At 31.4% G+C, this 17,764-nt stretch overlaps 1 protein-coding gene and 1 long non-coding RNA gene across 2 annotated transcripts; both read right to left on the reverse strand.

Moving 5' to 3' along the window:
* Positions 1-1,664: 1,664 nt before the first annotated feature.
* On the reverse strand, positions 1,665-2,347 carry LOC121223250 (receptor-like protein 9DC3; the record flags this gene model as incomplete). Its single annotated transcript, XM_041104385.1, has 1 exon — positions 1,665-2,347. A coding segment is annotated over one exon (558 nt), but the record flags the coding sequence as incomplete, so codon positions are not given.
* A 6,227-nt stretch (positions 2,348-8,574) lies between these two features.
* LOC107963731 (uncharacterized) lies at positions 8,575-16,616 on the reverse strand. The gene is made up of 5 exons (XR_001702001.2): positions 16,385-16,616; positions 16,181-16,262; positions 9,187-9,327; positions 8,857-9,101; positions 8,575-8,775 (listed from the first exon to the last, which is right to left on the reverse strand). It is a non-coding gene; the product is annotated as an uncharacterized lncRNA (long non-coding RNA).
* Between the last annotated feature and the right edge of the window lie 1,148 nt (positions 16,617-17,764).

The following is a 17,764-nucleotide window of genomic DNA, read 5'->3' on the forward strand; positions in this document are numbered from 1 at the left end:
ATAATTTTGACTAAATCAATTTAAGATGTAAAATTTGAGAGCAAGATTTATAATTATACTTATTTTTTAACTACCACATTACCCTCGATAGAGATTTAAAGAAATGAACAAAAAAAAAATCTCAATTAGTTGAGTGATCAAATTAAAAAAATTCATAATTAGGTAGCTAAAAAAGAAAAAGGGGAGATAGTTGGGTGACTTGTGGTGTAGTTTACCCTAATAATAAAATATAAAAGGGTAAACTGTAGAATTAGTCACCCCATTATTAGTGTATTTATGTTTTAGTCACCTAACTATGAAAATTTTCAATTTTATCACTATCGTTTTAGATCATTTCTATTTTGGTCACTCACATTTTAGAGTATTTTTATTTTACTCACTCTTCATTAAATGGTTAATGAAAGTTATGATGTAACCTTTTTTTTTAATTAGTATAAATAATACATTTAGTCTTCGATGCTTACAAATTTTATCAATTTGATCCTCGAACACATATAATTAAATATAAAGTATATATTGTGAAAACGTACAAAATATAATTATTTATATATATATTTATCTAAATAATATAATATGTGCTTATATTTTATTATAATTATAATGTTCAAATATGCATTTAGCCCCTCAAACTTGACACCTTTTTCCATTTTGGTACTTATGATTTTTTTGTCCCAAGTTGGTACCTAATTTTTCATTCCGTCAAGAGCTTTGATTTTTTTTTGTTACAATATTAAATATAGGACTTGACACTCTTAGGATGCCATAATCCATTTTTTTTATAAAAATATACTAAAAAATTTAAAAGAAACTATATGAAATATATATTTTAAAATATAAAAGAAATTATAAATTATAAAAATATATGTAAATAAAAAATTTAAACTATTACAAAAAATCTAAAATTCAAGTTGGAAAAATTGAAAACCTAGAAAATTTACACATTTTTCTAAATAAATTGCAAACAAATTAGATAAAGATAAATTTTGCAATAAATTTTATGTTTAGAGATGGGTGTAAATTATTACACGATTTTTCAATTAAATAAGAATGTAAAAGATGATGATTTAAAAATGGCTTACAAGAAGCTTTTTCGTTGTCTTTTTTTTTTTTTGCTGTTAATTATTGCCTAGGTGATGGGAGAAATTGGGTTCCTTTGTTGAAAATGCTATAAAACCACAAATTTACTAAGTTATGGGGGTTTTGAGTTTTTTGGTTTATCAAAATCACACATACATATAAATTTATCAACATTTAGTTATATGTGTTTAAATATAATCATTTTTTATATTTAATTATATGTGTTTTAGAATAAAGTTGATAGAATTTGTAAATATGGAATGTGAAATTTATTGAATTATTTAGAATAAAAATCAAATTGATAGAATGTGCAAGTATTAAGAAATAAACATGTTATTATACCATCTATAATTTGAAAAAACAAATATCCAAAAATAATATAAAAATACATATCTATAATTTCGCAAAAAGAATTAGATTGCCATAAAAATATAAGAATGTACTAAACTTTTTGGAATAAATTAACCATCTATTCCTTATTTCAATTTTATTAAAAAGATAGGTTCCCATAAAGACAGTCTTTACAAACCAGTGCACCTATCATAAACACATCAGGGAACATTGCCATGAGAGAGGACCTAAGAAAACATAATACAAAGCACCCACACAAAATGTTTATTAAACAGCTACTGAAAAAGGCCTGCATACCACCAAGCAATGAAGTTTTCTGTTCTGTTTGCAACTTGTTGAACTCGCCCAAGTGTTGCCTTCTCTACCTTTTTGCAAATCTTCGTCGGACTCGCTCCACGATCCTAATCAACCACCATGGTTTTCCAGTCGTGAATACAATGTATGCCATGCTCATTCCCAGCACCAACCCACATCCATACCCCATCAATATTGAAAATTTCCAATTCAATTCATCACCATCATCATCTCTATCAAATATGGCTGGGGTTTCCTCATCAGTACCACAGTTTTTTGATAGTGGCAAACCACATAAATCCAAATTTCCCATGTAGGAATCGTTAGTGAAAGTATCAAATTGTTTGCCTTGAGGAATGGGTCCCTTGAGATTATTTTGAGAAAGGTTTAACACCTCTAAGAATCCAAGATTTTTCAACTCTGTTGGAATTCTTCTTTCCAGCTTATTTGATGAGAGGTCTAATGATTCAAGCTCTGACAAATTACCTAAAGATGATGGGATAGGACCTATTAAACAGTTATAGGAGAGATTTAGGACAATAAGTAAATGAAGCTCACCAAGTATTTTTGGAATTTCTCCCCTGAATTGGTTACTAGAAAGGTCAATAACCGTCCAAATGGATAATGTGATTCAAACTTTCTTTCCAGCCCTCTTGCTATAACAGATAAACCATCAGTATAATTCACTAAAAATTCACTAAGTGCTTCTCTCATGTAATGTGGATCAACTTTCTTTCCATACTCATCTCTAATGGCATGCATATGCTCAAAAAAAGGGTAGGTAAGTAGCCACTAAATTTATTGTGAGAAAGATCAATGATTCGCAATTTAGTTAAAGAAAATGTAATATCAAAGCTCTCTATTTGGCTGTAAAATCTATTCAACCTCAAGGTAAGAACTTGCAGCTGATCCAAATTTCCTAACCAACTTGGGAAAGTGTCATTCAAATTGTTGTTTCCAACATTGAGAAGATTTAAACCTTTGCAATTACCCAAAGATCGTGGTAGTGACCCTTCTAATTTATTGTTGTCGATGCGTAAACTTCTCAACATGCAACCTTTAGCAAAATTTTCTGGTATTTGACCATGAAAATTATTATTCCCTAGCTGAACTGCTATGAGAGAAGAACTCAAGTTTCCGATGCACATTGGAATTGTTCCCTCCAAATTATTCTCATCTAAAAGCATAACCATAAGGGAAGTGAAACTGCATATTAAAGAAGGGATTTCTCCAATTAAGTTATTAGTTGAAACTCCATAGAATTGCAATAAAGGTGGTGGTGTTGGAATTCGACCTTAGAGATAAAATTGAAAATGAGATAGAATTAGGAATTTGAAGATTCTTTGGAATATAAATTATAAAATAACTATATTTGTGATGTATTACATGCATGATGTGCACACTCGATACAAATAATTGGTTAATTTACTACACTACTTCTAACCATTTTTAGATGCATCACAACAACTTTTAAGTTGTAATCTATTGAAGGAAACTACTACTATCTTCTAGAGAAATTTTTATTTCCCTTACTTAAAAGTAAAATGGGATTGCATAAATGTATAAAAAATAGAAGGAAAAAAATATCAAACTATACCTAATAGTTTATTATAAAAGAGATAACCATTTAATATCTTACTTATATTTCATTTTTTAGTGTTTATTATTATTTTTGGTACATTTATGTATATTTTATAATTTATTATTGGGGTTCACGGTTGTTATTGTCAAGAATATCATCTCTAAGACTTGAATCTTGTTCTCCCATTAAGAGAGTAATATGCCTTACCACTGCACCGAATATTTATTGGTGTAGTATTTATTATAACTACAAATAAATTTAATTATCTTTTTATGAAACTCTAAGTTAGAGGTCAAATAAAAAAGAAATTTAATTAATATAGTGTTTAACTTTTTATCATTTTAATTATTAGTTATAAAATTTTTCCTCACAATTGAAATTTAAAAATGACATTTTATGAAATTTAAAGATAACATAATTAATAGAAAATTGACATTTTCTTTAGAGTCGGAATTTAAGTAGTAGCAATATCTATAACTGGTACTTCAAATGTACATTTTATGTTTATAATTTTTATAAGATTCGGAGTTAATTAAGATTGTAGCCTCAAAATTGGTGTTATGAAAGCCATTTTTTATAAGAATATTTTTCTATTTAACAATGATTGTCCAGCATGTTATAATTGAAACCTATTATGGTATTCACTATTACTGACTCGGAACTCAAGTAGGTTCAAGTTACTGACCCACAACCCAAGTAGACTCAAAGGAATTCGGGTCAGGCCCCACGAAGTGGGCATGTTAGAGTTCGTACATCCAATTTGTGAGTATGCTATAGCTCTCGAGCCTAGCTCACAAGACAAGCTTGCACATTGAGTTCACATATCTCTATATGCTTGCGAGGAGAGGTGTTAGGTCAAGCACGTGGTCCATGAACACGTGTTAAGTCTAGAGCAAGATATGTGTTAGCATGCATGAAGCCTATCTAAGACGTCATTTTAGTGAATAGTAACCGTATTATATAAATACTAAGTCATATGCCCATAGTAGACACAAAGAGAAAATACTCAACAATTTGGTGTAATGTGTGTGGTCAAACTTTTGATTGATAGATTTTAGGGGTGAGCAAAACTCGATTCGACTCGAAAAAATAGAAAAAAATTTGAATTTCGAGTTAAACGAATCGAGTTTTTCGAGTTAATCGAGTTATTCGAATCAACTCGAATATTTTTTTCGAATTTCAAGTTCGAATCGAGTTGAGTTTTCGAATTCGAATAACTCGAATAATTCGAATAATTCGAATATCAAATTATAATATTTTACATTTTTACCCCAAACTCCCAAACCTTTTTATTTTTCCCTCAAAACTTTTACTCCTTCCCACTTTCCCCCCAAAACTTTTACTCCCCTCCCCTCCCAACCCCCCAATCTACCCAAAATCTATTTCCCACCAAAATTTTACTCTCCCATTTATTTTTTCTCAAAATTTTCTCCCAAAAACCTTCAAAACCTTTTATTTTCCCCCAAAATTTTTACTCCCTACCACTTTTCCCCTAAAACTTTTATTCCCTTCCCATCCCACCTCCCATCTATCCCAAACCCTCCCCCCTCCAATTTTTTTTTTAATATTTTCCCTCCAAAATTTTACTCCCCCTATTTACTTTCCCTCAAACTTTTATTCCCCAAAACTTTTTATTTTTCTCCTAAACTTTTACTTCCCACCCTTTACTCTCAAATAAAAAATCAAAATTATCCAAAAAAAGTCACTAAACATAAATAGTAATAATTTTATTTATATCTACTATTTATATTATTAAATTAAATTTCACATTTTATATTATTTATATTATTAAATTGTTTAGTCATATTGAATATTTATATTAAAATTGAATTATTAATTATGCCATAAAATATTCGTGTTAAAATTTTATATTGGTATCAATTTCACATTTTATTTTAAAATAACTTTTATTAAAAAATCATATTTTTACATTTAATATATTTTTTAATTCTAAAATACATAGTGACAAGAATCTGAAGATAATTGAAACAACTAAGCAAGCAAAGAAGCTAACCAATATATAAAAAATTAATAAATAAATTATGAAGTGATGAAAGTTAATAAAAAATTTGATTAAGGTGGACAAATTTTATTACGATGGGTGACAATAGTTACAAGGAGCCAAAATTATTTTTTAAAATTTAACTCGAACAAATATATTCGATTCAATTCGATTCGAATTCCATCTCACTCGACTCGATTCGAGAAAACTTCAAATAAAGTTAGGATGATAAAATGAGATTCGAAAACTCAATTAACTCGAAAATTTTCGATTCGATTCGATTCGATCGAATGCTCACCCCTAATAGATTTTTAGCTTGTAACAATCAAAATGGCTCACCCAAATGAAAATTTCCTCATCAATTTTTTGTGGCAAATTCTGGACTGGGTTGTGTAGATCTCATAATCGTGGAGAAATCTAGACTAAACAGGCATACGAGCGTGTGGGCCGACTTGGGTCGAGTAATAGGCCTTAGACCCATTTACATTGTTTTCTTTTTACAGTACAGGTAATCCTTAGCCATAGGCAATTTGGTGCTGCTAGGGACTTGGAGGTGGCCACACAACTGTAGTTGTTCTACAATTGTTTTTATTTAAATAACTTGAGTTCGAGTTGGGTTTTGTTTTTTTAATAAGGCCATTACGTATCTTTAAATTTTAAATTGGGCTTTTGGTTACTTACTTAAAAATGAAATTTAATCCTAAGAGTTTTCCAAAGCTTTCACGGTTTTTAGATCAACCTTTTATAATAATGGCAACAACAAGCCAAAATTCCCGACTTAATGATTTGTTAAATAATAATAAAGGGGTTTTTAAAATTTAGAGGCTAATTTTTATCAAGGAGTCATAGTTTTCGAAAAACACTTCAATGTGACATGCTAGATTCGACCATAACTCCTAGGCCAAGTTTGGGATGTTACATATATGCAAACCAAGAGCCATCTAATTATTCTGATGCGGTTAGCTGTGAAGACTCAGAGAAGTGGATATTTGCTATGCAATAGGAGATGAAATCACTCCACAAAAATAAAATATGGGATCTTGTGAAACTTCTTAAAGGTAAAAAGGTTGCTCATTGTAAATTGGTGTTTAAAAAGAAATAGGGGACTCTAGGAGTTGAAGAACCCAGATATAAAGCAAGGTATGTTGCAAAAGGTTATAGTCAAATTCTAGGAGTGGACTTCACAGATGTGTTCTCTCAGTTGTGAAGCTCCCCAATTGTGAAGCATAGTTCGATTCGAGCTTTGCTTGGTATTGTGGCCTTGCATGATTTGGAGCTTGAGTAGTTAGATGTAAAAACTGCATTTTTACATGGAGAACTTGAGGAGGATATTTACATGCAGCAACTAGAGCGCCTTATAGTAGCAGAAAAAGATACTATGTTTGCTTGCTAAAAAAGTCCCTTTACGGTTTGAAACAGTCACCAAGACAGTGGTACAAGAGATTTGATTCCTTTATGACTTCTCATGATTTTAAAAGAAGTAGCTTTGACAGTTGTGTTTTCTTTAAGAAAAAAGTGATGGTTCTTTTGTGTATTTGCTCCTTTATATTAATGACATGTTGATAGCAGTGAAAGATAAATGAGAGATAAGAAAAGTCAAAGCACAACTAAGTGAAGAATTTGAGATGAAAGATTTGAGACCAGCAAAGAAGATACTTGGTATGAAGATTCTCAGAAATAGAAAATCATGTAAATTGTACCTAAGTCAGAAAGGGTACATTGAGAAAGTTCTTTGCAGATTCAATATGCAGAATGCTAAGCCTGTTAGTACTCCTTTAGCAGCCCATTTCAAACTTTCATCATCTTTGTCTTCACAGTCAGATGATGAGATTGAGTACATGTCACATGTTCCATACTCTAGTGCAGTGGGATCTCTGATGTATGCTATAGTTTGTTTACATTCAGATTTATCATATGCATTTAGTACAGTTAGCAAATACATGGTGAATCCCAATAATGAATATTGGAAAGCAGTTCAGCGGATTTTAAGATACTTATGCAGTACTGTTAATGTTTGCTTACAGTTTGGAAGAACCAGAGATGGAGTCATTGGGTATCTTGATGCTGATTTTAATGGAGACCTTGATAGAAGAAGATCTCTCACAGGTTATTCTTTACAATCAGAGGTTGTGCAATCAATTGGAAAGCCACTTTGCAAACTACAGTTGATTTGTCTACTATTGAAGCTGAGTACATGGCGATTACTGAGACTTGTAAAGAAGCTACTTGGTTAAAGGGACTCTATAGTGAACTCAAAGAAGACATTCAAATCAATACTGTATTTTGTGACAACTAGAGTGCCATCTTCCTTACAAAAGATCAAATGTTTCATGAGAGAACAAAACACATTAATGTTTAGTATCATTTTGTTCGTGATATTATTGCTCGTGGTGATATTGTTGTGAGCAAAATTAGTATTCATGAAAATCCTGCAGATATGATGACTAAGTCACTTCTTATAAACAAGTTTGAGCATTGCTTAGACTTGATTGGTGTTTATTGTTGAACTTAACCTCTGAGCCATCTGGTCTCTTAACCTCTGAACTTCAACTTGAGCTTGACTCCCCGAAGGCATGTATTGCTACAAGCTGGATCCAAAATATTGGGTCGGGTTAACAAAAGATCCTTGAAATCAAACCCGACCATACCTTTCAGGACCCAAAACTTCAGTAATAATCCTGTTATCAATGTCCTCAAGATGAACAGAACTATCACTGGAAGCAATCGCTTCGTGCTCCGCCTTTTTATCCTTTAGTTTCTACTAATAAATCAGTCAAATAGTTAAGAACGCAAAATATATTATAAAAACAAATGTAACATAACTAAATAATATTTGCATTACAAATAATGAATTAAACCATTTGAAAATAAACACTATAAATATTTAAAATAATTCAAAATTTAATAAGTAGACGTACTATAATTTCTGCAGCTTCAAGAGTCATAGGAGATCCATCTTTCTTCCTGTGTAATGTCAAAAAGCTGAATGAGTCCAACTTTTTGACCGGACGACAGTTCCTACAATATGATAGTAAAAATATTATTTAATGGAAAGTAATATAAATCATTTGACACTATTAATAAATTCAAAATACCCCGGCCTCAGCTACACAAGCAAAACTTTTTGACCCAGCAGTGTGAGTGAATTTTTGTTTTTGCATGCTGCTTTTTCCAACTCGTTCACGATCCTACATTATGAAATTATTATTACGTATATAGTAAATACTATAAACCAAAATAATTATAAGAGTTTGGAAGTACGTAATACCTCTCCTTTCTTTGATGTCCAAAATCTAACCGCATCTTCCCATTAGTACCTCAGCATTCCCAGCGAGGCATTTTGCAATTTCTCTTCGAGGGCTGTTTTTGTCTTAAAATAATCTTTCTTTAAATTACTTTTATGGTCTCTCCATCTTTTTCCCAATGCCTTCTCTACATAAGTATTGGAGACCTCTAAAGCAAACCTCGCCTACAAAAAACACAAGTTAAGAAAGTAAATATAAACGAAACTTAAAATCAAGTATTATAAATGAAATTAATATTTTGTTACCTTAATATTATCGAGAGCTTGATTTTTGTTACTATCTGGCATTTGATGCCATGACTCGTAGTTGATAGGCAACATTTTTGCATTTCACGCTAAAATGCCCAAATATCCTTCTAAAAGTCGAGCTTTTGATCCAACAAGCTGACCAAAACTGTTTCTACATACTTTGACATGCTCGACTGGATCTAACTCGTATAAATCTTTAAGTAGCATACGTCCTTGACCTCTGCGCGTCCCACCACTTTCAGCTAGAAAATGGTATATTCTAATATAAGAATCTGAAAAAGAAATCAACAATAACTCAACACGCATGTAAATTAAATGTAAAATTACTTTGAACTTCTGTAGGTTCGTCAGCTGTAATCGAAACATTCGAAGATTCAATAGCAGTCTATTGTTCACTATTTGTTTCTTCCGAGTTTTGAGTATTTTGAACAATGCTTAGATCTTACAATTTTCTTCTAGGCATTTTATCTGCAATACACATAAAATAATTGAAAATTTAGTAACTAATTACAACAATAACAGCACATATAAAATAATTGAATATTTAATAAGAGCAAGTTTTGAATTATGATATTACATATAATTAAAAAATCATAAAATCTTACTACATCAAAATCCGTAAATATCTTCATCTGTATCCTGGTGAACCCATTAAAATTGTGTACTAGTACTAAGGATATTTTCGTTTAAGTTTTGTTCTGGAAAGGGCAAAGTTTCTAGTCTGTCGTCGATGTTATCTCTACTTCCATTGTCCATGTCAAACAAGTCTCTAAGGATGTCACGAAGTACAACATACCAACCCTCATCAGTTGGATCTTTTGAATAAAAAAACTTGTTTGACTTGAGAAGAAAATACATATGGCTCATCTATCAATTGTTGTCCTGTGTGAATTAATGGAGAGAAGTTTGCCATTTTAAAACCAAATTGATCTTGCTTAATTCCACGAGCAATATTCACATCAGCCCAATCCCCTTGAAATAAGATAACTTTCCATTTGTCGTAGTAATCCAACTCAATTATGTCAGTCAGAAGTTCGAAATACTCCATATTTCCCTCAACAGGATTGTTGTCCCTAGCACTAGCATAACTTGTAATTGAGGAATTAACAACAATTCCACAATTCTGAGTTCTCCTCAATCTCTCGCGATATTATGTATGAAATCTAAATTCGTTGATGAGGAAGGCACTATATTTTTTAACCACTCTGTTTGAACCTTAGGAAAGGCATTTAACTTTGTCATTTACGTTCTTCACACTCCAAACCTACTGAATGGAAAGTAAACTGAGTAATTATAAATGTTATGATAAAACATTATTATTTGTCAGGGAAAGCTTCAATCACATACAGTTTGGCTTAACCATTCATGAAAAGATTCTGTAAATAACTTATTGATCTTTTGATGTTGTAATTTTCGAGAGTGCGAACGAGATCTCAATATTTGTTTGTACTCACTATGTTAAAAAAATGTGCACATTGCTAGAAGATGATCAATTTATACTTGATGAATAGTTATCATATTTCTAGAACTTACTTCCGTAACGGTTCCACTGAATCATGGTGAAACAGAACATATCGATGTGCTTGTACCCACGATAAATCATCTAATTCCACAATTTCAACTTTGTCGATTGGTTCTCCAAAACTTTGAAACAAATAAGTATCGGCGAAGTTATCAGTGAGTCTAGCATTTCTTCTTGGTCTGTTCAACCTTGTTTCAACATCTTCCAAATATCTTGAACAGAAAGTCATACATTTCTCAGCCAAGTAGCCTTCAGCAATTGATCCTTCTGGATAATACTTGTTGTGGCAGCAAGACTTCAATTTGGATAGGAACTTAAACACGATGTACAGCATCATTAAAAATTGTAACTAAAGCCATACAGGTGAATGAAGGAAAATTTTACAAATAAATTAACACCTTTCTATGGGATACATCTATCGATAGAAAACAGGTCCACCAAGAATTGCTTCATGCGGGAGATGGATTAGTGAATGCACCATAATTCTGAAGAAAGGTGGAAAGATTTTCTCCAAGTTGCATAAAGTCAAAGCGGCTTGATCTTGTACTTTCTCAAGTTCTTGAACATCCAAAACTTTGCCACAAATGGCTTTTATTATATTGGATAGTTCAATAATACAAGAAATCATATTTTTAGACATACAACATTGTAGAGCAACTGGTAGTAAATCTTACATCAAGATGTGATAGTTATATGATTTTAAGGAATATAGTCTTCGATTTTTAATACTAACACATCGAAATATATTTGATGCATACGCATCTGGAACCTTTATACCCTTCAACACCATGCAGAACACTTCTTTTTCCTTCTTCGACATTGAAAAAATAGAAGATGACAACTGATATTTCCCGTTCGGAAGTGCTTGGGGATAAGATCAGGCCGAATTTCCATGTTGACTAAATCAAGTCGACTCTGAAGATTGTCTTTTGATTTTCCTTCGACATTCAAAATTGTACAGATAATGTTCTCACAAACATTTTTCTCAATGTGCATGACATCAAGATTATGTCGTAAAAGTTGATGCTCTCAATAAGGCAACTTAAAAAAATACTTCTTTTTTTTCACAAGTCTGCCTCATTAGGATCATCCTTTTCATTAGAGTCATCATTAGCTTTATCATTTGATCTCCTATTTCGTTGCGTGTTTGTCGGTTGGTTCATCTTTCTATAGCTAAAATTCATATCTTCCAACATGAACAAGATTTTAGATCCACTGGTCTGCGAAAGAGCTTCTCTTAACTCTTTAGTATCGTCAAATACAGAACTCTAAAATCTAAATCTATGATTTTTCGATAACCACCGACAATGCCCCATGTAAGAGAACTTCTTCCAATTATATAACCATTGCGAACATGTTTGCACAGCACAATAAGGACAAGCATAATGACCATTGGTACTCCAACTAGATAAATTGGCATAAGCGAGGAAGTCATTAATAGTCCACATCAAAACTACACACAAATTAAAGTTCTCATTTCTTAGTACATCGTATGTCTCAACACTAGCCCATAATTGTTTTAACTCTTCAATAAGTGGCTGTAAATAAATGTCGATGTCGGAGGCAAATTGTAAAGAACAAGCACTACAGACCAGGTACTGTACGTAGTGTTCATGATCTTGTATGGATTAAATCAATCAGATGCTAGCCCAAGCCTCACACTCCTAGGATCGCTTGCAAAGCTTGGAAATTTACTTTCAAATGATTCCCAAGCTAAAGAATCTACCGGATACCTTAGTAATCCATCATTGGTTCGTCCATCATGGTGCCACGTCATCGACTCGGCCGTCTTCGATGACATGAAAAGCCTCTAAAACCTTGGTATTAGTGAAAAATATCGTAAAATCTTATTTGGCTTCTTCCTTGACTGTGCGTCATTTTCATCGTCATTCCCATAATCTGTGTTTCTATTCATCCAACGAGATTGGCCGCATACATGACAACACTGCTGGTTTTTTTTTATCACCCCAATACAACATGCAGTCATTCGGGCAACTATGAATTTTGTTGTACCTAAGACCTAAATCTTTTATCATTTTCTTTATATCTTTACATGAGTGAGGGATTTTTGCAAACGAAAACATATCTCTTAAAAACTCTAACAGCGTTGTCAAAGAGTTTCTGGTCCACCCTCCCAAACATGTTAACTGAAAAAGACAAATATAGAATGACATTTTTGAAAATTTTGATTCCTCATAAAGTTCTTTGTTCATTTCATTAAGTAGCTCGTAGAACTTCGCCGCTTCTCCGTTCGGCTCTTCATGACGTACACTTCTTCTCGGTTCGGTAAAAGCATCTCCACCAAGATTACAATTATCAGGTGCCACAAAGTCAGCTGGGAACGACTGCAAACCATGATTGTGCATATTAAATGCATCCCGCAACATCCCTTCCATGTCATCCCCTCTAACAGACTGATGGTAATTAGTACCAGGATAAGATACATCCATCCTTGAAGAGGAAGTACTAGGCGGGCATTCTCCATGAAAAAGCCATTGTTTATAACCCCGAGCAAACCCATCAACAATTAGATGCTCGTATACAACTTCACGATAATGCTAGTTTATATTGACACACTTCTTACACGGGCAAAGAATCATGTTCTCTTGGCTTGCACATTGAAATGAAAAATTTAAAAAAGTTTGTACTCCATTTCGATAACCATTGCTTACCCTTGACAAATTCATCCAAGACCGGTCCATTTCTTTATTCTTGAAGTCTGATGTTGACAATAAATTACAAGGGTAAGTTGTTCAGTTATAACCTTATAAATGACTTATGTAAGTTACGTAAGTTATGTAAGTAATGTATTATGTAAGTTGTGTATAATATTATTTAAGTTATGTAAGTTGTGTATTATGTAAGTTACGTAAGTTATGTGGGCTATGTTTTATGTAAGTTACGTAAGTTATGTAGGCTATATTTTATGTAAGTTATTTAAGTTATGTAAGCTATGTATTATGCAAGTTATGTAAGTAGTGTATTATGAAAGTTATATAAGTTGTGTATTATGTAAGTTACGTAAGTTATGTAGGCTATGTATTATGTAAGTTATTTAAGTTATGTAAGTTATGTATTATGTAAGTTATGTAAGTAGTGTATTATGAAAGTTATGTAAGTAGTGTATTATATAAGTTATATATTATGAAAGTTATGTAAGCTGTGTATTATGTATTATGTAAGGTATGTAAGTTGTGTATTATGTATTATGTAAGTTATGTGAGTTATGTAAGTTGAGTTATGATATATATACATAATTAAGTTATGTATGTTACGTGAGTTATGTAAGTTGAGTTATATATAAGTTATTAACCCCTGTAAGTTATCTGAGTTATATATTGGTTATATATACAAAATATAGGTTTTAATATTTAAAATACACATAAAATAGGTAATATATCCATACTAATATAGGTGATATATTAAAAATATAGATTTTAATATTTAAAAATATAAAATAAATAATTATGTTTAAAATTTAAAAAGTTATTAGTAATGAATTTGAAATATAGGTTATATTCCCATACTAATATAGGTGATATATTAAAAATATAGGTTTTAATATTTAAAAATATAAAATAAATAATTATGTTTAAAATTTAAAAAGTTGTTAGTAATGAATTTGAAATATAGGTTATATTCCCATACTAATATAGGTTATATATTAACAATAAAGTTTAAACATATTTAAAATATAATATTTATAAATATTTTTAAAATTTAAAAAATAATTAGTAATGAATCTGAAATATAGGTTATAGTCACATACTAATATAGGTTATATATTAACAATATAGTTTAAACATATTTAAAATATACTAGTTATAAATATTTTTAAAAATTAAAAAGTAATTAGTAATGAATCTGAAATATAGGTTATATATTTGATTAAAATATATAGGTAATATAGGTAATATTTGATTAAAATATTAAGTAAAATTAATTAATTAAAATAAATAATAAAGATATATTTGACCAGTAGTTCCTCGACCGCTAGCTAAGTCGATGATGGTAAAAAAAATTCCAGCGCGCTCATTTTCTTTATAGTTACCACAAACTTTTCCGACAATTTTAAGTCCCGTTGTAAATAGGATTTTTTTGACAGCATTTTAAAGTGCCGGTAAAAGTCAAATTTAGATTTAAATTTAAATATTAATATACGAAACATTTTCAGACCTTCATAATTGTCAGAAAAAAATCATATTCGCATTAAATAAACAGGAATTTATGGTCTGTTACCTTGACAGACACGTTGTACATATGCAATCGCAAGAATCAGTTCATCAATGGAAGCAGACTAACAACAATACAAAAGTTTAGAAACCTTAGAACATTTAGATGAAAACCGAGTAATCTTAAATGCTTCATATATTTTGTTAAGCACAAGATAACCTGCTGATTTATATAACCAAACTAACTTCAACAAAATTAATTGCTTCATAACAGAAGAACTTAGTAACCAACTTCAACACACGTAACTAACAGGAACTGCACTGTCTACAGTGGGTTCAATAGTACAAGTCTGTTGTTCACACTTTCTAAACATTTCCTTAGGTAGAACAATTTAGTCTGCATAATTTATATAAGTAGTAAACAATAAATATGATCAAAAAACAACAAATATTAATAGAGTTAGTTGCAGACAGAAGCCATTTTCAGACATGGATACTTAATAATAAGGTTAGTCTTGGAATTCCTAAATAAATCAATGTCTGTAAGGAATGAAGATTAGCAAGATATATATAAGTTCACCATGATATTGCTTCGAGCCATGAGACAAAACACAGAACTAATCAAAACCAGGCTGTTTAAACTGATGGTTGATATAGTTTTAACATTTGAACCTAAAACACTCCAAGGCAAAGTTCTAAAGGCTCTCCTCAAGCAACTAAAGATACACAATATATAAGAAGTGCTGTCATTGCATGTGCGTCCAACCATAGAGCAAACTTATATATTGCAACGTATACTAGACAAAAGCAGCATTGATTTAAATGCATAGATAAAATTGGCGATTGCCAAGTTTAAAGCAAAATGAAAAGAAAAAACCAGTGAGAGGTACCAAATTAAAACAGACGATATACAACATTAACCTAATTCCAGCAAAAAAGACTTGCAGCAACATTAACCAAATTCCAAATTAAAAGATGCCCCAACTACAAATATACCAAATTTGCTTCAAACCAGTGAGAGGTACCAAATTTGCAGACTAAATTGCTAAAACTAAATTGCTACAGTCAAAATGAAAAGAAAAAACTAAGAAAAAAAATACTACTCTGCCTCTGCCTGACTACATTGCTAAAACTGCATGATATTCGAGACAATAATGCAGTATCGATATATTTTAATTAAATTATAAACAAAATAATCATCATGAACTTGTTCAATAAAACTGTTTTTACATAAACTTAAGTGAATAATAAACTTTCTAAGTATCTAAATCAAAATATTATAAAAGCGTATTTTTTATATAAAAATCTATTACATTATATGAGTACTAACTGTATAATACATAACAGGCTGATTAAACTGCAAATAGGAAGACAAAACAAAGGTCCTGATTCCTTTAACAAAAAACGAATAGAAAGACAAAACAAGGTTTAGAATATACTTTAAAATCGATTTTAAAATCGAAAATAACTTTAACCACAAACAAATTAAAAAAAGATATCAATACAAAATAGATTTAGGCATTCGAAAGCCTACATTCTACGGTCAAAATGTAAGACAGTCAAGTCGGTTAAAACCCTAAACAGACTAAATTGGCAAACCTAGAATTAAGAGAGAAGAAAACAATACCTTTAGAAAGATGAAGAGAAATTAAATCGGTTCGGATCAAATTCCACGAGTAAATTCCAAAATGCGAACGTTTTCGGAAACCCTAAAACCAAGGACGAACTTCAATGTTAACGATTCAAACGAGTAATTTCCACGAGTAATTTCGCAAAAACCCTAAACACGCAAAAGAAAAAAATAAAAGAAATCAAACTGGTTCAAGCTTACCCAAAAAACAGAACCTCCACTGCTCTGTCTTCGTGTAAATGCCGTGAAGAATCGAATAAGTAACGATATATTTGAAGAATCGAACAAACAAAAATAAAACCAACAGCAGTTTTACAGGATCAACTCAGTGAATGACTGGAATTAGGGATTTGGGAGAGCTTTCGAAGGGGAATTAGGGATTTGGAAGGGGAAGATTTCTGTAATTAGGGGCTGGGTGCAGGAAAGGGAAACAAAAATGAGACTCTAAGCAAAACGACTACGTTCCGATATAATTTTTCAATTCCTAAAACGAAACGGCAACGTTTTCAACATTTTCTAATACACACGTTTTCAGCCAAAACGCGGCTAAAGCTTGCAATTTGCGGTGATTTTGAGAAAAACACCACTAAAGCGTTAAAATCATTTAAGCAAACGATGCCATTTTTGTGCGCTTTTTTATACATTTTTGCGGCGTTTCTATAAAAAAACGCCACTATTGCATACATTCTGCGGCGTTTTTCACAAAAATGCCACTAAAAATCAAATTCCTGTGACCAAACGGCGCCGTTTTGTATAATTTTTAACACATTGTCGCGGCTTTTTGGTCCAAACGCCACTAATGTTAAAATTTTTCTAAAATTTAATTATTTTATAAAATTTAATTATTCTATGAAGTCAGGTTGTGTTTTTCAAAAAAAACTACTTAATCTAAACCCTAAACCATAAACCCTAAACCTCTAATGCTTAACCCCTAGCTAACTCCTAAACCCTAAACCCCAACCTTGAACCATAAACTACAAACCATATTAATCCATGAACTCTTAACCCATATCCCTTAAACCTTGAATCATAAAACATTAACTATAAACCTTAAACCCCTAACCCTTAACCCCCAACACCTAAACCTTAAACCCCAACCCTTAAACCATAATCTCAAAACCCTTAATCTATATTCCTTACACCCTAAATCATAGAACATATATAAATTTTAAACCCTGAATCATATATAGATCATATATAAACTAAAAACCTTAAACCCCAACCCTTTAACAGTAAACCATAACCCCCACATCCATAATCCCTAATCCGCTAATGTGTCTAAAGCTTAACAAAAAAAGTAGCTTAACTTTTTCTGGCGCTTTCAAAAATTGCCGCTAATGCTTGACTTTTACGGCGCTTTTTGTAAAACGCCGCTAATGATTGTAATGCTTAACAAAAAATGAAGCTGTTTGCTTAAAATTTTTGCGGCGCTTCTAAAAAAGCGCCGCTAATACTTGACCTCTGCGGCGTTTTTATAAAAGCGCCACTAATGTCTGTAAACCTCAACAAAAAACATTGTCGTTTGCTTATAAACTTTTGCGGTGCTACTGTGAAAGCGCGGCTAATTCCTGACTTTTGCGG

Source organism: Gossypium hirsutum, chromosome D11 (assembly GCF_007990345.1).
Source record: "Gossypium hirsutum isolate 1008001.06 chromosome D11, Gossypium_hirsutum_v2.1, whole genome shotgun sequence".
NCBI lineage: Eukaryota > Viridiplantae > Streptophyta > Magnoliopsida > Malvales > Malvaceae > Gossypium > Gossypium hirsutum.